The sequence below is a fragment of the Drosophila virilis genome, chromosome X, assembly GCF_030788295.1.
Source record: "Drosophila virilis strain 15010-1051.87 chromosome X, Dvir_AGI_RSII-ME, whole genome shotgun sequence".
NCBI lineage: Eukaryota > Metazoa > Arthropoda > Insecta > Diptera > Drosophilidae > Drosophila > Drosophila virilis.
This window is the reverse complement of record NC_091543.1, coordinates 27,241,648-27,268,772: the sequence shown is the minus strand read 5'-3', so window position 1 is coordinate 27,268,772 and position 27,125 is coordinate 27,241,648. Positions and strand designations below refer to the sequence as shown.

The following is a 27,125-nucleotide window of genomic DNA, read 5'->3' as shown; positions in this document are numbered from 1 at the left end:
CAGCGAAATTCAAACACTTAGATTAGTTTTCAAATGGATTTATTTGCCGCGCAGGGCACTTATTAGAATTTATAAGTTTTAAATTGTTGCTTGGCAGCCAACTCGAATTAGTTGTGCCTAGGTTGCGATCAAAACGAAAGACTGACTGGTTATAACAATATGTAAAGCGAATCGAAACGAAACTCCAATAAGACGCTCGCCGGTTAGAGCGAAGGGCAGCAATGCAAGCAAAGCAATTCAGAAGGAGAGTGGACAGCAGCTTACAAAGAGCGCGCAAAAAAAACTATTTGCTCTTAGGCTGTAATTATGATTGTTATTTTCTGCTGTTGGATGATGTCCGCAGCCGTCGGTGTTATCTCTGCTGTTACTTGACCAAACATTCTCCCCCCGTTGGAAGGCAAGGGCTTTCAACATCATCCTGTTTGGGCAGCAAACACAGCTTTCGTACAGCTCTACGTATGACTCCAGTCGCAGTTTGAAGCACAGCAACTCTGGATACCCCATCAGATCCAGAGATCAGCTCTTGCACTCTGGCGAGTGGCCACTTCAGCGGCGGTAGATTCTCATCCTTTACAAGGACAACATCGTTAATGGAGAGTCCAGGCTGAGGAGTGCGCCATTTGGAGCGCTGTTGAAGAAGCGTCAAATACTCTTCGCGCCAACGGGCCCAGAATACTTGTTGGAGATATGTGACGCGCTGAAAATAATTAAGCCGATTGAAGTTAAGCTGCCTTAGATCGGGCTCAATGTATGATGAAGATGGCGCTGTACCCAGGAAGTGTGCGGGTGTCAAGACGTCAAGATCACCTGGATGCTCTGAAAGTGGAAGTAATGGTCGAGAATTAATAATTGCCGTGATGTGGCAGACGAGCGTACGCAGCGAATCGAAATCCAAAATGGAAGAGCAAACAGATCGATAAAAGTGGTGCTTAGCAGTCTTCACAGCGGCTTCCCATAGTCCACCAAAGTGCGGAGAGCGAGGAGGGATGAACAACCATTCAATTGATTCGGTTAGGCAAAACTCGTTAACGGCCTTGACATGCTCGTCTCTCAGGAACAGGCGGTTCAGATCTGCTAGTTCGTTCTTGGCACCTACGAAGTTTGTCGCATTGTCAGACCAGATCCTTGAAGGTCGAGAGCGAGTCAGGATGAAACGTTTTAGGGCGTTTAGAAACGATGTTGTGGACAAGTCCTTTACAAGCTCTAAGTGCACCGCCTTTGTAGCGAAGCATATGAACAGACTGATATAGCATTTCACTGGTGGCCTGTTGCGCACTTCGTTCTTGTAGTAAAATGGTCCACAGTAATCAACGCCAGTGACCATAAAGGGATACGATGTATTAAGACGATCAGCTGGTAGGTCTGCCATTATATGCTCGGCCAATCGTGGCTTGGCACGAAAACAGATTATGCATTTGGCAACAATACTGGAGACTGTTTTTCGACCGCCAATGGGCCAGTACTGGAGCCGAATCGAAGACAATAAAGCGCGAGGTCCAGCGTGTAAGTTTCGTTTATGAAAGTAAACTATGATTGCTCGCGTCACAGGATGCTGACGGGGCAATATAATCGGATGTCGCGCTGAGAAGTCCAACGACGAGTTTTTCAGCCGTCCACCGATGCGAAGTAGGCCGAAGTCGTCAAGGAATGGTGCAAGAGAGGCCATTGAGCTAGACGGTTTGACATGCCTTCCTTCCTTCAATGCCTTGTAGTCATCGCTGAGAGTAGCCATTTGCACTGACCGCAGCAACCAATGTGTGCCATGATGCAAGTGGTCAACGGTTAGTTCAGCTCCTCGGATTCGATTTACAAATTTGTAAACATAAGCAAAGACCCGCTGCAGCTTGGAAAACGAATTGATGAACTTGCAACCAATCGAGAGATCCGGTTGCGCTGCAGTTCCGAGGAGTACCTTGTGTCGAAGTTCTGGTAAGGATTCGACAGGTACACAGGAGGCAGGCCACTCTTCCTTTCCCTTACTGAGAAAACTCGGACCATGGGCCCATAATGGAGACCGGAAGAGCTCACTAGGCAGCGCTCCTCGTGAAATTATATCCGCCGGGTTTAATTCGGTGGGAATATGATGCCATTCCATTCCAGTGGTGAGCTCTTGGATGGCTGCGACTCGGTTGGCAACGAAAACATTGAATTTCGAAGCATCATTGCGAATCCAAGCCAAAGTCACGGCAGAGTCTGACCAACAGTAATACCGACAGTCGAACACTTTCATTTGGCATATTTCGCTGAGAAGTTGAGCCAGTAATGCAGCTCCGCAGAGTTCCAGCTTTGGTACCGTGATGGTTTTCACAGGCGCGACACGCGATTTGGAGCATAAGAGACGCACGCTGGTGTTGCCATTGCACTTTGAGACTGTATAGACGCATGCTCCATAAGCGCTTAGGCTGGCATCACAAAATCCGTGAATCTCCACTGTACTGTCTGATGAGAGTGCTCGACGGGGATACTGGAATTGCTGAGTATACTCAAAATCAGCGCAGAAGTTGACCCAGGCTGTGCTTAAGTGTACGGGCAGGCTCTCATCCCAGTCCAGCCTTTCTCTCCAGAGATCCTGCATAAAAATTTTCGATTTTGTTATTACGGGACCAACAAGACCAAGGGGGTCGTAAAAGCGAGCAATTGCGGAGAGTATTGACCGTTTTGTCAGTCTGGAGGGCAACCTCAGTGGAGAGAAGGAGAAAAGGAAACAGTCTGAAGCGGGATCCCAAACGAGGCCTAACGTTTTCGTGATGTCACTGCCATCGTCAAACTTAAGCAGCGTTTCTCTATCCTCTTCCGGTATGTTTTGGAGTACAGATGTGTCGCTAGAACACCATTTGCGCAGCCTAAAGTTCCCCTTGGCGAGTAGTCCAGATGTTTGTTTCAATATCTCAATTGCTTCTTGAACACAGCTACCACCAGAAATGAGGTCATCCACGTAGAAATCTCTTTTAACAATGTCAGAGCCAATAGGGAAAGTTTTCTGCTCATCCATGGCCAGTTGGTGCATAGCTCGCACTGAGAGAAACGATGCTGGTTTTGTGCCGTAGGTGACGGTGTCTAATTTGTAAATCTGTATCTTCTGATGCTGAGACTCACGCCACAAGATACATTGAAAATAACTGTCTGCGGGTTCGACTCGTACGCATCGATACATTTTGCATATATCGCCTGTCAGGGCGACTGCAAATGTACGAAACCGCATCAGTATCGAAAACAGCTTCGGTTGGATGGTAGGACCTGCCATCAGTGCATCATTCAGCGAGTGTCCAGAGGTAGTAACTGCTGAGCCATCAAACACGACCCTTAGCTTGGTTGTAGTGCTATCCTCCTTCAGCACGCAGTGATGTGGCAGGTAGTACTTGCATTGGCCCAGTGCAGCTGAGGTAACAAGTGACATGTGACCCAAGTCAAGATACTCCTTGATAAATGCTGCATACTGGGGTTTCAATAGTGGATTACGGTCTAGTTTTCTTTCTAAGTTCAGGAATCGACGAACCGCCTGTTGATAGGAGTCACCCAGCGGATACATGCCTAGACGTAGCGGTAAACGAACTGAATAGTCGCCAGTCGACAGACGTTTAAAATTGGCCTGAAAGTGTGCCTCACAGTCGCGTTCCTCCTTGTTTGGTAAGGACTCAGGGTCGGTGCAGCATTCCAATTCCCAAAAACGACGGATTAATTCATCAATCTGTGTATTAGGCTGCAGATGCGAGTCAACCAGCAGATCTGGATTCTCCATTGATCTCATGGCCATGAATGATGATTTTCCAGCATGTGAGGCACCTCCCGTAGCCACCCAACCAAGGCGAGTCTTTTGCAATATCGGCAGTCCAGCAGCTAGTTTAATCTGGCCGACGCATAGCAGATCGAAGAACAGACTGGCTCCAATCAACATGTCGATTTGCTGAGATTTAAAGAATTCAGGATCAGCTAGTTGTATATTTGATGGAATGTTCCATGATGCAGGGTCAAGAGTGAAGCCAGGCTGATTATCGGTGATGGATGGTGCAATCAAGGCCGGGATGCATGTGGAGTACTCCGACACTCGAGATTTGACATTGATGTTGACCGAAAACCCATCGGACGCAAATGCTGCATCACCAATGCCAGAGACGATTACTGTTGACTTGAATTTGCGCAGCTGGAGCTGATGAGCAAGACGAGAGGTGATGATGTGCAACTGCGACCCAGAGTCGAGCAACGCACGGCAAGGCACCAAGGAGCCAGCGCGATTTTTCACGTTGATGACGGCAGTGGCAAGCAGGACCACATCGTGCTTGAGATGCTGGGCGGTAGTGAGAGGCGAAGATAAAAGTGCCGCCAAGGTGTTTTGGGATGACGAATAAGTTTCGGTATCTTGAGCATTGTTTGGGCTAGAAGCAGCGATGTGACTGCTTGTGTTGCCAAGATGCAACAAGCTATGATGTTTGCTTCCACAAACTCTGCAAGCGCTGGAGCCGCAGACTCTCAGCTGATGTCCCCTTTGCAGGCAGTTTAGGCACAGCGCAAGCCGCTTGGCTTCGTGAAGGCGCAGCAAGGGCGATAAATTTGCGAATTGCAAACATTTATAAATAGAGTGGCCTGCGACTTCACAAAACACACAAGCACTCGTTCCATTCCTAGTCACTACAAACGTTCTTCTACTACTGTTGTTCTGGCCCACCTGGGAGCTAGGCGTGTACATTGCCGTAGCGTGATCCGCATTTTCCAGCCTTTGGCAACGCCTCTCTATGAAGGTTGTAAACCGCTCGCATGATGGTATGACGTCCAACGGCGCATCATCCTCCCAGCTAGCCTGCGTAACGCTATCTAGTTTTTGCAGCAACGTATGTACTATGACGCAACCGGCGATCTGTTCCACACTGCCCATCGATTTTAAAGCACGTAGATGAGAGTTGAGCTTATCTGAAAATTCGCGCAGCTGTGCAGTCGCGCCCTTGTCCACCTTTCTCAAACCCAAAATTTCAGAGATGTGTGCCTGAAAAATAAGACGCTTGTTATTAAAACGCTTATCAAGCAGTTCTAAAGCGGCAGCATAATTTGCGTTTGAAATTTCCAATGAGCGAATTGTATCCAGCGCTGTTCCTTTAAGGCATGACCGTAGATGCTGGAGTTTTTCAATGTTGGTCAAATACGGATCCTTGTCAATGACCGTGGTGAACAGGTTCGAGAAATCGGCCCATTCTGTGTAGCCTCCACTAAACTCCGGCAATTTAAGTTGAGGCAATCGAGAGTGGTTTGGAACAACAAAGGTAGAACGCGAGTCATCGGCTGCGGCTGAATTGAAGGTGGAACAATGCGGAATCTGCTGAACCTTGCTTCGATTTCCGCGCTCGCGTTGAAGGGACAGCCGTAGCTGCCTAATAGTTGACTCAAAACTTGTCTGAAGATCCTCATCAACGCTGGCATGATCCACCTCCAACAAACCATCACAGACTATCTCAAATTTCGCCTGCAAGTCAGATGCCATGCTTATGTAATCTTGCAGCTCGTAGTCATCAACATCGCGAAGTCGAGCGGGATCAAGTTCCGAGGACAATCTATTGAGTCGATCAGTTAAATTCTTGATCTTTATTTTAAAAACAGCAGCCTGGGTTCCAACCGCCACTTGACTAGCTGATGTCGCCTCATCATTTCCATTTGCACTTGCACCTTCATCAAACATTATGAATGTAGCGCACAACAAGGTTCACACAGCCGAACTACAATACAAGTCTGATCGCGCAAGTGTTCGTTCGAGCGAGATAGCGTATAGCGGGTTATAGCGCGCAACGATTAGCGGGGATTTGCTACGGCGTTTATGTATAACAACCAACTGTATGCAGATGCGCAAGCAAACGGCTCACCACACAGCTTTGCCCGAACTGATAACTGTCCGTTGACACGACAAGAACGAAGTACAAGAAAAAATAGAAAAAATGAAAGAAAGAAAAATCACGTCGGGGTCACCAAAATGTGTAGTTGCAAGCTTTTTTGCAACCAATTAATTCTAACTGCTTGTGCAGCGAAATTCAAACACTTAGATTAGTTTTCAAATGGATTTATTTGCCGCGCAGGGCACTTATTAGAATTTATAAGTTTTAAATTGTTGCTTGGCAGCCAACTCGAATTAGTTGTGCCTAGGTTGCGATCAAAACGAAAGACTGACTGGTTATAACAATATGTAAAGCGAATCGAAACGAAACTCCAATAAGACGCTCGCCGGTTAGAGCGAAGGGCAGCAATGCAAGCAAAGCAATTCAGAAGGAGAGTGGACAGCAGCTTACAAAGAGCGCGCAAAAAAAACTATTTGCTCTTAGGCTGTAATTATGATTGTTATTTTCTGCTGTTGGATGATGTCCGCAGCCGTCGGTGTTATCTCTGCTGTTACTTGACCAAACATATATATATATATAATATATACACGAGTCGATATATATATGTATATATCTATATATTTTTGATGTCAAATCAAATGTGCAACAACTTTTCTGAATATAAAATGGGGAAAAAAAAAAACAAAAAAAAAAGCAGCGCAACTTTTTAGCAGTTCATGAACGTGTTGTAATTACAACCAGGCGAAAATTGCATAACAAATATTTTTATTGTCATTGCATAATTTTTAAGGTAGTAATTTTAATATTTAATACATAAGCGACAAAACAAATAAAACTGACAACCGAAAACAAATGCAAATAAGTAAAAAAAAAAAACAAAACAAAACAAAAATCAACAAAGTAGTAGTTACAATATTGTTATAAATATTTGTCTCAATGAGAAAAACAACAAACAAACAAACAAAAAAAAAACAACAAAAAACAAACAAAAAAAAAATCGACATAAAAAACCAATAAAAAAAATAAAATTTTATTTCGACTTTTATTCCCTTAACATTACTGAACTTCGTGAATTGTGCTTAGGAAATGAAAAATTAGCTGACATTACCCGGCCTTGCCCGGTGTAATGGCCACATCGATATACTCGTTCAAACAAACAAGAATAAGCTGATCTTGAGGGAGTCACGAGGGGAAACCACATTAGAAAACGATGAAGAGTGCCCAAAAAAAAAGTAATTTACCTAGCAGCACGGAAAACAATCGTGATCACCATGCTGTTAGAATGCAGACGTGCATGAATGTGTGTGTGTGTACATGTATACAGAAATTCTTAAAGCATTCTCTTACAAATAAGTAACTTTTCCTTTGTTAAATAAATTGAAATAAATACACAAATTCCATCCGGGCAGCCAGAGACCTTGTGTGTAGTCATTTAGTCGGGAGGCTCAAGAGAAAATGGTTAAAGTACGCTCCAGAGTCCTCCAAAAGACTACGTGACGAAAAATGTAAATTTCATAGATATATAGACTCGAGCGGCTGCTGAAGTTTCCCTTACCCAGTTTCCACAGGGTTACGGAGGTGTAAGTCGAGGCAGGTCGGACAGATGCTTGAATCCAAATGAAATCTCGTCGCCTTAATATATAAAAACGTTTAGTTTACATTTATTAAGTACAGCCGACCAGACATACAAATGTTACATATATATATGTGTGTATAAATAATAGCCAATTGGTCACAACTACGTGGTAAAAATACAAATACAGTTTATAAAGAGATTCACAGTTGTTAAATCAGTTCCGTTTTCCTATAGCCAACTCCACAAAAAGCCACACAGAAAACGTGTGCGGCTGAAGCGGATGCATTTATATATAAATACATATATGTATATCATGTCATATATGTTATTAGTGTAATCACATGGAGCGGCTGCCAGTGCAGACAGTGGTCAGCGTCGGGAGCGAGCAGCAAATAGGGGTGCAGTCTCTCGCAGGCAGTCTTTAAATGGACTGGGTCCAGTTTACGATATGAACAGATACAGCACAAACATGCCGATGCCCACGTAGTGGCTGAGATAGCCAGCCGATGCCCAGTGGTAGAGGAAGGGCAGCTCGTTATCCGATTCCATGACGAGAGTCTCGTTCAGCAACACGACGCCCAGATAGGCCAGATGGAATATTGCGAGCAGTGTGAAGGCCAAATTGATAAGCCCAACCAGCCAGGAGCTCGCACAGAGCCAGCCACGTTGCTGCGGGCAATAGGCATAGCGACAGCGTTCAGCGCCGGGACAGGGATTGGCGGCGACGCAGGCATTGAAAAGCCGGGCCAGATGACGACGCAGCATTGTCTCGCCCTCGGCAAAGGTGGCCAGCGAGAGTAGCACCAGATAGATGCGGAAGTCCATGCCGTGCAGCAGAGACGACACCACATATGTGCAGAAGACGGCCACTATGGTGTTTGGGCGGGAGCGCGGCTCCAGCTTGGATGTTGAGTAGACATAGCGCTTGAGCCATTCGTGCATGGGCACATTCCAGCAGCGCACTAGGGCACTCAAGGAGCGCGGCCATTCAATGTGCCAGGGACGCACGACCAGCTCACCGAGCAGCTCCTCGGAGCTGCTGTGCGGCGTCGTTGTTGTGTCCAACTGCTGACCGGCAGCCGCCAGCTGCGCTTGGCTGAGAAAGCTCACAAAATAGTGGCTGGTCCGCACGCTCATCGCGCCCGTGTACATGAGCAGCCAGTGTGCGAGATCGCTGTGGCGCGTCGTGTATTCCACCTCCGGCACATGCAACTCGCCCAGGGCGGGCGCAATGCAATTGGAGATGACCAGCGCCACCAGGCTGAGCAGCACGTTGACCAACATATGGAACAGATTGCGCCGCAACGGCGGCTTTTTGTGCAGCGAGTCCAAGTAGCGAGCGTAGCTTAGCCAGGGCCCCAACGCGCAGCTGGCCGGATTATAAATGTAGCCCAGGTAGGCGTGAATGCTCGGCATGCGCAGTCCTGGCGCGCCACTCGCCGTCAAGTCGAAGGCCAGCGATATGACCTTCATGTTGGTAACCATCTGCAGACCGCGCAGCTGCGGCCAGTCGTCGCGCTTCTGCCAAATGGCCAGCTCGTAGAGGAATTGACTGCCAATGCTGAGCGCAGCAATGGCCACGGCGGCGCGCTGCCCTTTGCCCAGGCGCACCAGCTGCAGCAGCACAAAGCTAATGCCGCTGAGCAACAGCAGGATCAGCATCTTCTGGCCCAGTGTTGCGTATAGCACTCCTGCGCCGCACAGCGCATTGATGAGATGCAGCGGCGCCAGCTTCAGACTGTTCGCCTCTTGCCAGCTGCAGCTGCAGCTGGCGGCGACGTTGGTCACGCTGGTCACGAGTCGTGCGCGGCGTGCATAGAGCGTGCTAAGCAGCCGGCACAGCAAACAGCCCAGCAGCAGGGGCACGATGTAGCTTGTCACCTGGCTCAGCGAGGGCAGTATGCAGTGCTCGTAGCTTTCCCACAAACGATTCGCCACATTCTCGAAATCGTCGTCATCGTAATCACTGTTGGACTGACTCTTCGTGGAGTCTTGGTCAACGTAGACAATGTCGCTGCCGCCGCCAACGCCACCGCTGCCCTCATCCTCCTCGTCTGCATAGTCTGGCTCGTCGTAGTACTGATAGTCCATGATGCTGACTCTTCTTATTATTTGCCGGCCGTTTAGCTACACGTTTGCAAAACAGTTAACTGGGCCACGTACTTCAGTAGTTGCACCTGCTTGCAGCAGCTCTCCAACTAAGTAGGTCTCTTCTCGGCTCAGCTCAGCTTTTGCAAGGTAAGTTTCATCTTAATGTTCACTATTCCGATGCGACGAAATGGTTCATTGCGAACCACTCGTTCCAAGGGCTTCAACGCTAGCGGGCGATAGTTTTGTGAACTGGTTCCATTTGTCACGTTTCCACTGCATTGCGTTCGGTTCGTGTTGGTAGCTTAACCGCTTTCTCATGCCTGCCAGTGTTGCCAGACTGTTTGCACAAATCACAAAACATTGTTGAATGCATTTGTCACTTTCCTTAACTCAAAATCTAACGGGTTTATTTAAAGTTGCAATAAATGCACTTTGCAACAGTAAGACTAAAAAGTGGACAAAAATCCACGATAAGACATTATGTATACATTATGATAGATGTAAAAAATTTGAATTATGTTGTGTGTGTTCCGTTAAATAAAGTTCTTAATAATTAGAATGTCTCGATATCGCAATGTTCATATGTTTATGTACATGAAGCGTAATCGCGGTAAAAATAGCGGCCATAACTTTTAATTAGGGCCAATACTTAACAATTTCTAATAAAATAACCATACAAACATAATAGTATGTGTGTGCATAGGTACTATTTATGAAGATACCATGGAATATACATACATATGTATGTGTGTATGTAGATACGACAATAAACCTAGTCTAGCGATATTACTTTCAGTTTTGCGCAAGCGAAACGATAAGAACAAAATGATGTACAAGCATACATACATACATATACATATATGTACAGCCTGTTATACATACACACATTCATACACTTGTATGCGCGTGTTCTTATGTATTTGCATCTGGAGTGAGAGAGAACTCGATTGTTCTGTGTATGTGTGATAAGGTGTGATACTTTTACCGCTCCTTCTAGCAGCGACTAGCGGTAGTTCGAAATACATGCATACATACATACGTATGCATGCATGCCGGCGCGTACATACATACATACATACACAACCATTTCTGCAGATATGTGTATGTGTATGTGTGTATATTTGTAACTGCGAGTGCGTATTTATTTTTGCACTTAAGCAGTTTGTTGAACTTTGTCACCCAGCCTCAGGCAACTCTCTTGCATTGCAGTTGCGTGCGGCAAGCGAGCTAATTAACCCATTGGGGGCCACACACGAAATAAAACAACAACAACAACAACAACAAGAACAAAAAGAGAAAGAAAACAGCGTAACAGCCGAATTGAAAACCGAAAATGCTGCCTTAATTATGTACATACATACATATGTATGTATGTATGCATGTATGATTTAATTCTGCTGGATTGTTCTGTTTCGTTTCAGGCTTATCGCGGGTATGCTTGAAATTTTAATGCCTCTTGCTGTTGTTGTTGCTGCTGTCTACTGACCTTGAATACTGATAAAAAGCAGCGCACGATCCGGAACAACAACAGCAGCAGCAGCAACAACAACAGCAGCAGCAGCAGCAGGCAAACAAACAAGTCCCAAAAAAGTGTGCCGCTCAAGAAGACAAGCCACACATACATTGATGCATCTGCTCACATTTGTGCGTGTACACATACGAATGCATCTGTGTGTGTGTGTGTGAAATAAACTTGTTTTTATATGCGTCGTGCGTTTATTTTGTTATGTTTTTGTTTTGTTTTTTTTTTTTTTTACCAAATTTAGTTCTCAAATCTAAATGTGTAGAAAAATCTTAGCTTAAGCATTTCAAATGTAAAAAAAATATATATACAAAGATATAGTATATAGATCATGATATATGTATGTATGTAGATATCAGTGTGATTGGCACATGAAACAAAAACGCAAAGTAAATGACGAGCAGAAGGCAAACATATACGAAATTCTTATAAGAACACAAATCAAATTCGAATTCGATATACATATTTATAAGCTGCACTCATCGCGGCGGGCCCACTTGAGATTAGTTGGGCGTTCCACTGTCATTGTGAGTGGTTCGGTGTGGTGTGGCTGGTGGTTGGTGATGTTTATGTGGATTCGTGAGCGGGTGACGCGTGTACATATGTGGAACGGGTGGATTCAGTGCGTGGCCCATGTCATCGCCAAGGTGAAAAGTGCGTGCAGATGGTAGCTCCATTCAGTCCTTACTGATGTCGCCCACATCCTTGCCAGCTGCCTTGCAGTGGGCACAGTAGCGATAGGACACCGGCTCCGGTGGCTTGTTAACTGGCGCAGCCGCATCGTTGTTGCTGCTGCTTCCAAATGGCGCCGGCTTGCTGTCAACCGGGCTAATGGGAAAGTGCTGCCAGTGTGGGCAGGGCATTTGCTTGGGTGGATGTATGGGAAACGGCATACTGCAGCTCTGGCACAGACACCACAACAAAACTGAGACGTAGAGTAGAACAAACAGCTCTAGACTTCAACTGTATGCATCCGCTGGAGCTACTGGCGCTGCTGCTGCATCGGACGCTCCGACTCGCTTGAAAACTCGCAAACAACTGTGCGGTTGCTTGAAGCGAGGCCGCGAACGTCAACGACCAAAACAAAAACACAAAGGCGTTGCTTGAGGGCAGCTCGCCGACTGTATACCCTATACGTCGATGTCACAATGAGCCATTGTAAAGTACATGCATGTGTACATATTTATGTATGAATGTATTATTTGAAATCGAAATATTGTATGCATGCGTATTACTTGAATTTGAATTTTTTATTTTCTGAGATGAGAAATTGGTAAATCATTCGCTTTATATATTCATGAATATACATCAAGTTTTATTTGTATATAGCAAATGAACAAAATCGCCATACAATTACATTACAGCTGCAAGCAGTCGCAGTTGCCCGATTAGGTTAGGGTATAACAGCAACAAAAATCAATAAGCGCAGTCGCTGCGACCGGCAAAAAGCAACTCAGCTGGTCTGGCGGGCTCGTCTAGCCAACAAAGAAGAAGAAGAGCAGCAGCAGCAGCAGCAGCAGCAGGAGTAATGCGAACAACAAGAACAAAAGGGAGCGCAAAAGAGCGCTAGAACGAGAGCGAAAGAGAGAGTGTGAGAGAGTGAGAGAGCAACAGCCAGTGAATGGCTTCGACTGCAAGCGCAGAGTTGTCTTTGTTTGCGCCCCGCGGGTGGAATGACTTTTGAATCTAAAGTCTTATACACTCTTGTTTTTTGTTTTCCTTCATTTTCTTTATGAGTGGGCGGCGACTAGCGTCGGTCGGGTGGGCTTCTTGCTGGCTTTTATGGTTATGCTTTGTTTGCCCAGCCGTTTGCAGTGGTCTCTTATGCTGTGCGCTTCGGACTTTGCCCGCTCGCATTGCAAGCTGGAATTGGCGTTCCCGTTCCGGGTTCTCCGCCAAGTGTGAGTTTGGGTGCGAAATGTTGTTAACCTCAGAGCGCTTTGTTCGCCTTGTGCAAGCACCTATGTATGTATCTGTATGTACATATATTTTAATAGAGCTGCTCAAGTGTTAGTCATGCCTGGAAAGGAATTGTAGCGGTGCAAAAGTCATGATGCAGACCGGCAGTTGATTGAGAATAATACACACATACATACAAGTTATTTGGAATATACCACTTGGGATATTCCATGCGTATGCAATTTCGGGGAAGGAAACCAACGTGGAAGCAGGGGATGTGAAAAACTTATATATGTTGATTTTCCAGAAATTGTCATGTTTTAGTCTTTGAAAACATAATAAACAACTATACCCGACTATTTAGATCATGCTGTTTCTCATCCTCTTGTAGTTCCATGAATAAAATACTTTACCCAGGCATAAGGAGAATAATAGAGATTGTATTCGCTGAGTTTGGTTAAGTTTTCTTGAAAAACGAAAGAGAATTCAATTCATAGAAAATTCAATTTTTGCAACAATAAGACGAATCTATACGAAGTTGCGTGAGGACAAAGGGACAAACACGCCGGGAAATTATCTTCTTCTTCTACATAGAGAATGAAATCATGAATTTTCAATATTCCTTACCAATCATAAGATTGGGGCTTAAGTAATAGTTAACCTAAACTAAACTAAACTAGTGTCTAATAAATTGTTGAGATGGAATCCTTCAAGACGTGGCACAGTGGACCTAAATTAAACAGTTACATCGATTCGGATTAAAAATTTAGAATTAACATACATATATACCATTATTGAATAGGTGTACGAATATACGCTATATAAAATCGATTTAGTATTTCAGACATCGTACAAAACTTCGGCTCATTAGCCTTTTCAAAAATGTCGCAAAACAGATCGCATTTGTTTTAATGTTATTCATTAGATTTTTATTAAACTTATGGGTTATTCCAATACAATTATGTTTAAGCATTTCTTAATATCCACTTGCACTGTCCCTAGGGAGAGTTGCCCACCTCATCGAGTTGATCTATCATGCATTTACAATTTTATTAGACTCACAATTATACAATATTCACGTTCTGCCTTACAAGTAATTTGATATAACATAAAAAAAAAATATATATATATATTTATATGTATATATATATATATATATATATATATATAATTTATATAATGATAAAACTATGTGTTCACCTTAGAAAATGTATATTTTTGTAATGCTCTTCATTGTTATTATTTTATAATTTATGTGTATGTACGTATGTTTCTAATATGACTTCTCACAGCTCGAGAGCTGATGCAAAGCGTTGAAGATTACAAAAATTTAACATTTTCGACATTGTTTTTGTTTTCTTGTTATTTATATATGGTTTTTATTTAATATTAATATCATAATTATCATTATCATAATTATCATTACGCTTAGGATTATAAAAAAAAACCCTTTACATTGTTAAAAATAAAATTATTTCGCTTGTTGTATAATTGTATAAATATTTTGTTTAAACAATTGCCTACATATTTGTTTATGTGTTTGTTTGTTTGTTTTGTTGTTGTTGTTGTTTTCTATGTGTTATATATATATATATATTTAAGATTCGTTTCGCTTGATGCTGATGTAAAGTAATATGCGTTACATTTGTTTAAAGTATGCTAGGTGCTATTACAATAATTATTAATCATTATATTTAGACTACAACATAAACAATAACTTGACAATTACTTGATTTGTAAACCTTCTCATCGATGCCTTCATTTTGTCGCTAGGGAAATATTTACAAAACAAAGCTCCTACATATGTCGATCCCAGAATGTGCCACTGAATGTTGAGAGTTGTGTCATATTCATATTCAAAATGCAAGTTATTAAGTTACGTACAGGGTGCTCTACACAAATATTCTATGTAGATAAATAGATCTAGTACTACAGATAGAGATACAGATAGAAATAGAGATAGAGAGAGATATTGAGAGTGAGAGAGTTAGACAGAACGATATTGAGAATGCAAGTTGAAGAGTTTTCAAGCTGATTCCGTTAACGGAGACAATGCAAGAAATCATAATTCGAACACCTGAGTTTACTTACATAAATCATCTATGGGTCTGTGTGTGTGTGTGTGTGTGTTATCTATATATACCATATAATTGGTTGGTTTTTTCTTTTTTGTCAAACACCTCAAATTGTAATTAGCCAAGTGCAGCCTACAAATTGGTGTGAATAACTGTTTTAGCTTGTTGTTTGAAAAATTGTGCCGAGCGTATTGAATACGAGCTAGAGGATGTTTACCATATAATAACTACTTGGGGTTCTTGTTGCTATCGTTAATAAGAGTTGCATAAATATGTTACATAGAATATGGTCGTCCGTTGATTGCCCGTCGAACTAAAGATCAAATTATATAGTTGTTGTCATTGTGCAATCAAATAATGTAGCATACACAAACTAAAATATAAACTAACTAAAACAACAGACAAATAAAAATTACAAAAAAAAAAAAAAAAAAAAAAAATAAAATATACATTACAATATTTAAATAATAATCATTATATTAAATGATATATAGTCAATTAAAATGACGCGGTCATCCAACTGCGTCCAACGGCTTATGAGGCATTCGATGCGGGCAGCGGCACCGGAGCCTTGCGGTAATAAATGTTGGCACCCTTGATGGGCAATGGATGCGCCTCCGTGTTGAAGACCCATTCGTCCAGGGGCAGTACGGAGTCGTCTGAGAACAGCAAGTACAGGTACTAGGGCATAGGAAAAAACGTTTTTTGTTTAATTGTTTCCGAGTTAAATTTCCGTACTTTCAGCTAAATACCTTGAGTGTTTCAGCCAGGAAGAAGCTCTGCTGCACATCGTCCTTTTGGGGCTCCTGCTGGTAGACATTGCGCAGGCCGCAGTAGCCGTGCGGTGTACGGCAATGCTTCTCCAGCGCCAGTACCGCCTCCCAGCCCCAGTCGCGATACTTTTGGTCGTGCGTGAGGCGCCAAAGCACGAAGTAGCTTTCAAATGTCTCCGGCCTGAGTATATAGTATTTCTCCTGCGAGCGCAGCGCACGCGCCTCTGCCGCATCGCTGAAGCTAAAAGGTAACTCCAGAAGGATTAATATATAAATTAATGGAATTGCCTGAACTGAATACTAACCGGAATGCTTCTGGTCCCAGCTGGGTGGGCGCGCGTATATAGCTCTCGTGGCAGGTGTTGGTAATGCCCTTGCCCACTTCCATGTACTTGTCCGTGTGCTGATTCTGGCGTGTCGCAGCGCCCAGTGCAAAAAGTCCGCCTGCGAATTGAATTTGGATATTTAATATGTTTTTGTATGAATATTAATAAAAGAGGTTTCGGGTGCAAAGTGAACTGTGGTGAACTCTGTGAACGCGACGCTGTGAGCCTGCATGGCTTACGAATCGAGCGTCGGACTAGCGAGCGGAATGTCGCCGGCTCGAATCGAACAATAATTGCAAAAACTTACCCGAGAAGCAGGCAAGATGATCCATTTTATGCTCCAGTCGATCAAACTTCAGATCAGATACATAGGTCAGCCCATTGGGACTGGTGCGCACCATTTTGTCCATAATGGCCAGCATAGCCTCATCGTACATTTCGCGTGCCTCCTCGTCTGTCTGGCCGGACTGAAGCCATGCCTTGAGTAAATATTCGTAATAGCTGTCACCCAGGGCCCCCAACGACATGTGCTCTGCAATGGTCACAGCAGTTGGGTGAAAATGTTTCTTTTCGAAAACAGATCGAACTACTTACGCTGGCCCCATTTGCCCGTCTTGGGATTCAGGAAGTTGGGATAGAGTCCCTTGGGCTTCTCGATCTCCTTGAGCACCTGGCGTATGGTCTGCACGCGCTCCCGATACAGTGGGTTGCCAGTTATATCGCTTAAATAGGCAAACTCCAGATGCAGTGTACCAAACTCCGAGAGAATCGAGCTACCACCGGATGCCCAGCCATAGTTCTTGGCCATGCCAGTTTTGGTGTTGACCAGCGCATAGGGTATGCCGGTGGGAGTCTGAAAAGCGGGCAGCAGCTTATCCGCAATATGCTGCGCCTTCTCCTTGTACAGTGGATCCCCGGTAAAGGCGTACAGTGTCAGCATGCCGCCCACAAAGCGTATATTTGTCTCGAACACGGACAGCTCGGCGCTGATGTTGTCCAGCGAGAATCTGCGCTCAATCCAGTCGCGTCCCTCCTTGTACTCCTTCTCCAGGCCCATTATGTACAGCGTGTCCAGGCCATCCACAATTGTGGCGCCCAAATCATATGATCCAAATATGCTGCCCGAGTGCGGACGCTGCGACAATGGACGCAGCTCGTTCTTGCCCCAAGCATACAATTTATAGTTGTGCCAGGCGTGCTCCATCATCTAAATAAGAAAGGGTAGATTGATACGGAAAACACTTTAGTATTGAACAATGACAACTAAGTTGCAGCATACAGGGTTCTTTGAATAGAAGGCAGCATATAGTCAAAGAGTTTGCCCCGAATGCCCCCAATTCCCCCCTATCCAGCACCAAGCACAATAGACACCGTCTCGGTCGCAGGGCTGTTTCCATTTTCTTTTCTGTTAGACTTCCTTTACATTATTATTACAGAAAGTGGACGCTGTTTATCGTTGCTTTGTAATTCGCAACATGTTTAAGCTTCCATAGTTTGCTGCTTCTTTTCTCTGGTTGAACCTACATGGTTTCTTCATTCTTATAGCATAAGAAAAGTGTAAGAACATTACAGTCGAGTTCAACCGACTGCTTAATACCCAGTTTTAAGAAGAATTCTTCACGTTTAGTGACTTGATGAGTCAGCGAGCAATAAATTTCAAACTATATTCGTGATTTGTGTACTTTATTTCCGAAGGAGCCAATCGCAACGAAGACTCTTAAAAATTGAAAGCTATGAGACAATTCTGAAGTTCGATGCATATTGAAAGTTATTCATGGATTAAACACTATGATTGTAATATTTGTATATAGTTTGAAGTAAAGCAAAATACAGACATTATCTCTGGATCGGGCTTAAATTTTATTCTGAAATTTGCTCAGTGCATTGCGGTGTCAGTTTGCATTTAAAGCGACTGCACGGACTTGGCTCGGAATTTTATATATTTTTAGAATTTTCAGCTTACCAATGCAATGGAAATTGGACACACACACACACACACACACACATACACGTGCAAGGCATCGTTGGAGAAATGTTAATAAAATGGACAACGCGAACGTTGTTGGCCGTCTGTTTATTTTCAGCCCAAAACAGCGGCTACCTTTGCCTGGCGTTGCATTACCTACACGTTTTTCGATGCCTGCACCGTGCCACATGCCACATGCCACATGCAGCACCCCCCGGAGGCCTGTACGCGGCGGCACCGGCACAACATAATTTGGCATTGCATACTTTTGAGCGAATTTTTTTTCCAGAAATTAAATTACGAGAAACACGACCAAAATATGGAAAAATGAAGGGAGCAAAAATAAAATGGAGAATATATAAGAAACGTTCTAGTCGAGCGTGATCAACTAACAGATATCCTACAATGCGCCTACTGTGACTTGAATACTTTCCACCAATATCCATACTTTCTATGGATGTTTCATCTTTGTAAGGATATTTTGCATGGATACTTTCTGGAAGCATTTGGTGTGGGCACGTCCTTTTAATTGTTTGAGATAATATATTGTCTTATATCTATATTTCATTATGTTTATATTCCATTTGATTGAGCAAAAAAAGAACTTGTATATTTTATTTAAATTTGGTCTGCTCTCAAGAGCATCAGTTCTGTGGATACGCTCAATGCTAGTTTGCCTGTTTACAGGGTATATAAACGTAAAAATCCTTGTATACGCCTGCTGGGGACTACACCGCTTGGCAATGGCCCCACGCCCCTTGGCGGCCATTTGGTGGCGCCTCGCGTCGCTTTCTGGGCCTCGTTGCGCTCTTTGTGTTTGCTCAGCGGATCTCCTGGTTCGGTCGGTTCGGTTGCGGCGCTTTGAAGGCAATGCAAATATTAACGGTATTCCGGTAATTAATTAAAGTCGGACACATGCGCATAACTCGTTCTAGTTGGTTTTGGGCGGCCCACAAGGAGTTCAAGGCCAGCCGCCCATTGTCAGCGGACACTGTGGCAAGTCCCCAGCTGTTGTTGTAGCTGCCAAACACTTTCAATTTCCTAGTCAAAAAACTACACACACATATAAATAAAGAGATTTCCCATTTTCGATTGGAAAATATTTAGTACAGAGTTTTCAACAATGTCTACCCAGTGCAGAGCTAGCTTTTAAACAAGCTCGTAAGCTTTAGGAGCTATGCCTAAATGAGATATATGTAGATATATAAGCTATCGACATCTGAACATCTGACATCTGATAGGAAAACAATTCGAACTTGGATACTCTTGCTCTCTGCTAAGACCTGTTATGTTTATTCTCAACAAAACTAATATGCCATTTTCAAACTTTTTAATTGAGAGCAGGGTGAACTAATTAAGGACTATAGAGAGTGGGGCAAGCACTATCGATACTAATCGATACTCATCAATACTTCTACCTATTCGGTATCCTTTTTTTTTTTTTTGTGCAGTGCCAAACAACACAACGATTTCGCTCAGTGTAATTTTGTCGCATTTTTTGCCTGGGTGCTTAATGAGTCGCATCTAATTACAAGCTGGACGGTAAACTTAGCTGGGGCGATTTCTTTATGTTTCGCAGTTCGACTAGCCACAATTAAATGGAACTGGCGAACGGAGGAGGTGGGCGGGCGAAGAGGGGGGGGGGGGGGTGCACGCGTTTTGGTAATGGTTTGTGTGCGACCTCAACATGACCTGCCCCACATGAGGGCAGCAGCAGTAAATAATCAGCTTGACTAATTTAACGGAAATTGCTTGACGGATTTGACTGATTGATTGAATGTTTTTGCCAGTGTGGCAGGCAAAATGGAGTTAAGCGCACACCAACACACGCAAATACACACACACACACACACACACACACACACACACACACACACACACGCGCGCACGCACGTAGTTTCAGTTTGCACGTCTTCATTACGAATTTAGTTACATCCTTGAAATGTGCAAACGTCGCACGAAACGTGCCGCGCTAAACGTGTGTAAGTAGTTTTTTTTTTCCACTTGCCTGTGTGTGTGGTAGTGTGTGGTTAGTGTGGCTGGTGTGTGTGTGTGTGTGTGTGTGTGTTAAACATCATTTTCGAGGAACGCAACGTGAAAACGTGCAGATCAATGAGGCGCGCCTCGTCATATGTCACACATGCCCCAAATGCCTCACATGCCGCACATAGCAGCTGCATCCTTCCGCATGCCACATGCCGCATGCCACAGGCCACACGGCAAACCGCTCCATCTTCCCCTCCACTCCCCTCAGGTCCATTATTAGTCCAGCGAGCGAAACGTGATCGTTAAGAATTGATTTTTTTTTTTTTTTTTGGCTTTTACGGCTGATTTAGTACTTGACCGGGCAAGGTCCATGCGGCTGCTGCAGCGGATGCAGCTGTGCAAAGTTGGTGCCATGTGGCAGGTGGCACTGTCATTAATTTGATCAGCTTTTATTTGCCATTTCTAAACAGGCGATTGTCGCTGCGATTTAGGCGAAAAGTTCAAATTGACTCGAAAAGCGCAGCAGCCAGCGGACCAGAGGTGCCACGGGTGTGTGCGTGTGCGTATGTGCGTGTGTGTGTGCGTGTGTGCTTAATTTAATGCAAATTTTAAATGCAACTTTAACAGCAGCAAAAGTTTTTGTCAAAAACTTTGCCGCTTAATGCCGCAGGGCCGCAAAACAATGCAAATGGCAGCGAACTAAATAAAAGGAACCGAAGGCAAAAAGGACAGCATGGTTGGGCTGGGGATGCGTGGAGCAGAGCGAGCGGATAACTTTGAAATTTTTTGTAAAATTATGCAAACACCAACACCAACAAACACACACATATTCAAGCACACACACAAACGCCAGCAGTTCGCACAAAAGTTTTTGGCTAACTCTTTGGCCGAAGCTAAGGGAATATAATTTGCTTAAGGCCATAAAATAATGCAAAAGACGACGTCGCTGCTGTTGAATATCCTGCAGAAGAAGAAGAAGAAAGACAAGAGAAGCGCACACACACACACACACACACACACACAGACACACAATCCAAACTATTTGCCTGATTCAGGGAATTTTGCATGCTTTCCAGGAGAAGAAGTCGAACTTGACTGAAAAAATGAGCAGCAACAACTTTGTGTGTGTCCCTGCGCGTGTGTGTGTGTGTGTGTGTGTGTGCGTGTGTGACAGGATGCAAAGAGGAACTGGCAAACTATTAAGAAAATATGAGATTGTATTGAAAGAACAACAGGCACAAAGTTTGCCAAATGGAAATACCAGCTAAGAGAGTCATGAACTAGAGATTGCGCATCGAATTGCTGTAAACAACAAAAAATACCAATATGAGAAGAACAGCAGAAACTCCACAAAGATATTTAGTTTTCTAATAAGAATATCTATACATGCATAGAATTCACTTTGAACTGCAGCACTAGATTGATCAGAAGCCTTTTATTTTAGATATAAATAAATAACCATATTAGAATCAACAAAATAAATGCAAATGTCACTTGGTTTGAGTGACATTAATATGAAGCTTGGCTGACACTAAAGGTCAATGTTAACTATTTATATATAATAATATATGCTATAAAAATATTTTTGCATGCACAAAACGCACGCATACAATTAGGTATTAGCTCTAGCTATTTCTGGAACCTTCCTTCAACTCCAAACACCTTGCTCCTGTTTCGCTTTAACTTTTTGAGAATTCTAAGCGAACTCAAGCGAAAGATGGCACTTCATTTTTGATGTGTTTTAGACGGGGACAATCGTTTGGTTAATTATTATTTTAACAAAGGGACAATATAATATTGAACAATTTATATCGATAGTATCGTATATATATAACAAAACTATCGTTGGCTCAAAACTATTTATTGCCAACAGCAGGAGGCCTTCATTCAGCTTTAAATAGATTTTAGGTTAAGATTTCGGTAGCTCTATTCAAAGTTAAATATAATATGTAAATATTAAACCAGCATCAGCTCTTGCTAACAGAATGCGTATATTCTATCTAATTGAATTTCAGATGCACAGTTTGGTTCGTATGAGGTCTCTAATGCTAACTAGATTATAATACGGACAATATGTACGTACATTTTTGAATAAACCGTAAACTAATCTGCTGTAGAATGTGCCTGGTGTATGTTATGCTATGTGCTGGCCGAGTTGAGTTAATGTCAAATTGACTCGAAAAGCGCAGCAGCCAGCGGACCAGAGGTGCCACGGGTGTGTGCGTGTGCGTATGTGCGTGTGTGTGTGCGTGTGTGCTTAATTTAATGCAAATTTTAAATGCAACTTTAACAGCAGCAAAAGTTTTTGTCAAAAACTTTGCCGCTTAATGCCGCAGGGCCGCAAAACAATGCAAATGGCAGCGAACTAACTAACAGGAACCGAAGGCAAAAAGGACAGCATGGTTGGGCTGGGGATGCGTGGAGCAGAGCGAGCGGATAACTTTGAAATTTTTTGTAAAATTATGCAAACACCAACACCAACAAACACACACATATTCAAGCACACACACAAACGCCAGCAGTTCGCACAAAAGTTTTTGGCTAACTCTTTGGCCGAAGCTAAGGGAATATAATTTGCTTAAGGCCATAAAATAATGCAAAAGACGACGTCGCTGCTGTTGAATATCCTGCAGAAGAAGAAGAAGAAAGACAAGAGAAGCGCACACACACACACACACACACACACAGACACACAATCCAAACTATTTGCCTGATTCAGGGAATTTTGCATGCTTTCCAGGAGAAGAAGTCGAACTTGACTGAAAAAATGAGCAGCAACAACTTTGTGTGTGTCCCTGCGCGTGTGTGTGTGTGTGTGTGTGTGTGCGTGTGTGACAGGATGCAAAGAGGAACTGGCAAACTATTAAGAAAATATGAGATTGTATTGAAAGAACAACAGGCACAAAGTTTGCCAAATGGAAATACCAGCTAAGAGAGTCATGAACTAGAGATTGCGCATCGAATTGCTGTAAACAACAAAAAATACCAATATGAGAAGAACAGCAGAAACTCCACAAAGATATTTAGTTTTCTAATAAGAATATCTATACATGCATAGAATTCACTTTGAACTGCAGCACTAGATTGATCAGAAGCCTTTTATTTTAGATATAAATAAATAACCATATTAGAATCAACAAAATAAATGCAAATGTCACTTGGTTTGAGTGACATTAATATGAAGCTTGGCTGACACTAAAGGTCAATGTTAACTATTTATATATAATAATATATGCTATAAAAATATTTTTGCATGCACAAAACGCACGCATACAATTAGGTATTAGCTCTAGCTATTTCTGGAACCTTCCTTCAACTCCAAACACCTTGCTCCTGTTTCGCTTTAACTTTTTGAGAATTCTAAGCGAACTCAAGCGAAAGATGGCACTTCATTTTTGATGTGTTTTAGACGGGGACAATCGTTTGGTTAATTATTATTTTAACAAAGGGACAATATAATATTGAACAATTTATATCGATAGTATCGTATATATATAACAAAACTATCGTTGGCTCAAAACTATTTATTGCCAACAGCAGGAGGCCTTCATTCAGCTTTAAATAGATTTTAGGTTAAGATTTCGGTAGCTCTATTCAAAGTTAAATATAATATGTAAATATTAAACCAGCATCAGCTCTTGCTAACAGAATGCGTATATTCTATCTAATTGAATTTCAGATGCACAGTTTGGTTCGTATGAGGTCTCTAATGCTAACTAGATTATAATACGGACAATATGTACGTACATTTTTGAATAAACCGTAAACTAATCTGCTGTAGAATGTGCCTGGTGTATGTTATGCTATGTGCTGGCCGAGTTGAGTTAATGCCACGTTCTACGCATTGACGGTTTCCCAATCCGGTGACAATGCCAAGCCGCATCGATGGCCGATGGGCCACCCAGGCTCAGACGCGGGCGTCCATTGACAATGAAACCGGGCGAACTGGCAAACGGTCAACAGCGTTGACCAAACAAAAACAACGGTCAAAAAGTGGGTTATTGTCAACGTCAGCGTCAACGTCAGCGTCAGCGTCAATGCTGGTCTTGTTGCCGCTCCACGGTATTGCATTGACGAATGCGACATTGGCTGCACAGTGGTGCCAGCCGTATATTTGGTCCACATTGGTCCGTTCACAACAAGTGCAGTTCCTTTTATAAAACCCGAGCCGAGCTGGTTTAGCTATAAGAAACTTTCGTGTGAGATTCATAACCAAATCATATTTAACTTTGGTCTCAAGCCCTGGAATTTTAGATTGAATTCCCTGTTATCAAGGCTGGCTTTTTAACAATAACCTAAACTTTAAAGGGTTATTCAAAGCATGGGATAGGATAATTAACGCAAACGCTCCAAACATTTCATTTATCTAACCATATTTGTTAGATGCCATTTTTGAGCAGAGATCAAATTTAGCCCGCATTTTGTATATGAAAATATCTACGGCTTGCAATATTTTCAGTACAACGGGCAATTATTATTTTTAAATTGAATACAAATTTTGAATTTCGATCCAGGGATGTGAAAGGCCAGCTGTACGTGCCGAAACTAGAGACAGCGTGCTGGTTCGAACCGTCAGCCTTTGGCTGGCTTCTCTGTGGACAGCGATGCGACCACTGTTCAAATTATTGTTATTGTTAGTTGTTGCACTTTTTGGCGGCCAGCTAGAGGGGTTTACCTTGAATTTGATGCCCATTTGGACTGCAGGTTGGGCGAGAACAATGCGCAGCATTGAGGAAAACTTGACATCCGTTGTTGTCGCGGAATGTAAAAGCGATTGCCCCACAGGTGTAAAATAAATCATCAAGAAAGAAAGGAAAAAACAGAAATGCAAGGAAAGGAAAGGAGAAAAAGAACGAAACATAGTTGAAGCAGCGAAAGACCCAACGACTGACAGATTGAATGAATGAAATTTGATTATTAGTATCGAGCAGCATGTTTGCAACGAGGTCTCAACCCAAACCCATTATCAATATGAACGTCCACTGCCCGTTCACACAATCCTGGCAAACGTGCTGATTAACTTACTATTACCTTTACCCAGTTGTACAGGTACTGGAATTGGCTGCTGAAGTGTTTGGCAATTTCGTGTAGCTGCGTTTGCCATTTTAACTGGCAGTTAGGTTTAGCCATACATCTTAAGTGCTGACAACAACAATCGATGTTACGCAGCTCAGCGCAGGTGTAGTTGCTGGGGAGCGGGGATGGTGCCTTGCTAACGGCAGGATATGCCATTACATTAAATGAGCCACATTCAACAAACTGCTGCTGCCCCAACTACCCCTCGCCCAGCTGGCTGGCCAAAATGTGGCATGTGAAATGTGAGGCGTATCCAATGTTTGAACATGAACATTCATGAATCTTGTACGCAACGCATTCGCAATTGAATAAACAAATGAATATATTCAAATTCGAAGGCCGAATTACCTGCAGCATGCTACAATTTTGGGCGTATGTGTGTGCGAGAGTGTGCGAGTGTGTGTGTCAACAAATGGTATTACCATTTGTTGACATTGAAGTATTGATATTTTGGCGATATTAACTTGATTTGCGAATTTAGCTCGGCTTTAAAGTCAAATTGGCCAAAGACTTGAACTAAGGGCTTTTATGAACAATAACATGCAGATTTTAGAAATTAAATATTGTCAGCTTTAAAGTCATTATTAGCTCAGCTTGTTAGCCTCTATGTATATTTTTGTTCCTTAATCAAATGTTGTTTCATCTTATATAAATATTGCTGCACAAATACATAAGTATGCAAATAAAATAGGTATTACGTTTTCTAAGGCTTAACTTTTTCGGAACTTAATGCTAAACGAAACAGAGTTGTTTGATAAAAGCGATATTCTGCATATTATATGAATTATATTATTTTCATTTTAATTAAATTATTTTTAATTATATTGAAGAAAGAATGTTGCATGTCAAATATTTACATGTGAATATATATAAAACAAGAAAAAATACAATTTGTGGCATGCCGAATATGAAATACCCTTGTAGACACGCAGCTTTCAAATGATTTTATACAAAAGCTTTAATTGAGAACAATCAAAAAATCGTGTAAAACAGACAATATACAAAAAGTAAAAATATATTATTATTACTTTATGCGATTTATCTGCCTTCCGCAGGCTGTTGCCATAAAATCCTCACAATTTATCTGATGCCAAATATAAAAATATAAATTTCAACTCTAAAGTTGCGTGTATAACATAAAACCTTTTTTTCAGTTTACGAAGAAAGTATTAATTAATACAATTGCGAGCCAACTATGACTGCTGCAAGGGGGCAAAGGCAGGTCGCAGAGGCAAATATTTGAAATTGTTTGTTGCGGTCATAAAAGCCAAATGCTGGACAGAAAATAAATCGCTTTCGCGTATCCTGGCAATGCGGTTATTTATTGTTATTGTTATTGTAATTGTTATTGTTGCAGGTTGCAAGTAGCTGGTTGCTGCTGCTTGTTGCAATTGCAATTGCAATTTCTTTAGCGCCTCGTTGCGCCAAGGTCCCAACACGACACTCGAGCCGTGAAAGCGTAAGGCAATTGAGGGCCTTCCGCATCCCGGAGACGACCCTCGCCATGCCGCCATTTGCCATTGCAATGGGCCAACAAGCTTGTCCTGGGACAGGCTGTTGACTGGCTGCTCGTAGGCCTTTGTCGGTCGAGCCGAGCACCCGGTTAGCCAAGTGAGCGTAATAAACGTCAAGATTTAGACCACAAACTGTGGACAGAGCAGTTTTAGCAATGTTTCTGCTGCTGCTCTTGTTTGGGCCTTTGTTCTTTAACTATGCCGTGGTGATTATCACTTCAGACAACAATAACTATTATTTTAATGCATTGCCAGATCATATAGCACTTAGTCGAGGATTACATCGAGTGAGATGCGCAAGTTTTCATTAGATAAAGCAGTCTCAGACATATACTCTGATAGGAAATTGAATACAATGCACTTGGGCACCTTTCTATGCGATTTTCATGAATTAAAGTTAAATAATATTTTCATTTTATGTGACATGTTAATTTCATATAGGGAACTCTCTTTTATAGGCACAGTTGGATATACATTTGACTCTGTTTCTCCCTGGTACGTGTGA

The 27,125-nt window shown here is 42.7% G+C and overlaps 4 protein-coding genes across 8 annotated transcripts in view; all 4 read right to left on the bottom strand.

Moving 5' to 3' along the window:
* Positions 1 to 22: 22 nt before the first annotated feature.
* LOC116652102 (uncharacterized) lies at positions 23 to 6,381 on the bottom strand. Its single transcript, XM_032440001.2, has 2 exons — positions 877 to 6,381; positions 23 to 816 (listed from the first exon to the last, which is right to left on the bottom strand). Exons 1-2 carry the CDS (start codon positions 5,663 to 5,665, stop codon positions 365 to 367), a joined length of 5,241 nt encoding a protein of 1,746 aa, XP_032295892.2. The 5' UTR covers positions 5,666 to 6,381; the 3' UTR covers positions 23 to 364.
* Positions 6,382 to 7,449: 1,068 nt separating this feature from the next.
* por (Protein-serine O-palmitoleoyltransferase por) lies at positions 7,450 to 9,680 on the bottom strand. The gene has a single exon (XM_002055062.3). It carries the CDS (start codon positions 9,481 to 9,483, stop codon positions 7,834 to 7,836), a length of 1,650 nt encoding a protein of 549 aa, XP_002055098.2. The 5' UTR covers positions 9,484 to 9,680; the 3' UTR covers positions 7,450 to 7,833.
* A 1,518-nt stretch (positions 9,681 to 11,198) lies between these two features.
* Positions 11,199 to 12,053, bottom strand: LOC26531586 (uncharacterized). The gene has a single exon (XM_032440032.2). It carries the CDS (start codon positions 11,896 to 11,898, stop codon positions 11,683 to 11,685), a length of 216 nt encoding a protein of 71 aa, XP_032295923.1. The 5' UTR covers positions 11,899 to 12,053; the 3' UTR covers positions 11,199 to 11,682.
* A 1,753-nt stretch (positions 12,054 to 13,806) lies between these two features.
* Positions 13,807 to 27,125, bottom strand: part of alpha-Man-Ia (alpha-Mannosidase class I a) — a 67,541-nt gene continuing 54,222 nt past the window's right edge. For all 5 annotated transcript variants that reach the window (XM_015171007.3, XM_032440135.2, XM_002055063.4 and 2 more), the window contains 5 exons: positions 16,673 to 17,285; positions 16,386 to 16,610; positions 16,058 to 16,196; positions 15,732 to 15,993; positions 13,807 to 15,660 (listed from right to left, as the gene is read on the bottom strand). In XM_015171007.3, the coding sequence (XP_015026493.1) occupies positions 15,514 to 15,660; positions 15,732 to 15,993; positions 16,058 to 16,196; positions 16,386 to 16,610; positions 16,673 to 17,285 (1,386 nt within the window). In that variant the 3' untranslated portion in view covers positions 13,807 to 15,513. The remainder of the gene's footprint in view (positions 15,661 to 15,731; positions 15,994 to 16,057; positions 16,197 to 16,385; positions 16,611 to 16,672; positions 17,286 to 27,125) is intronic.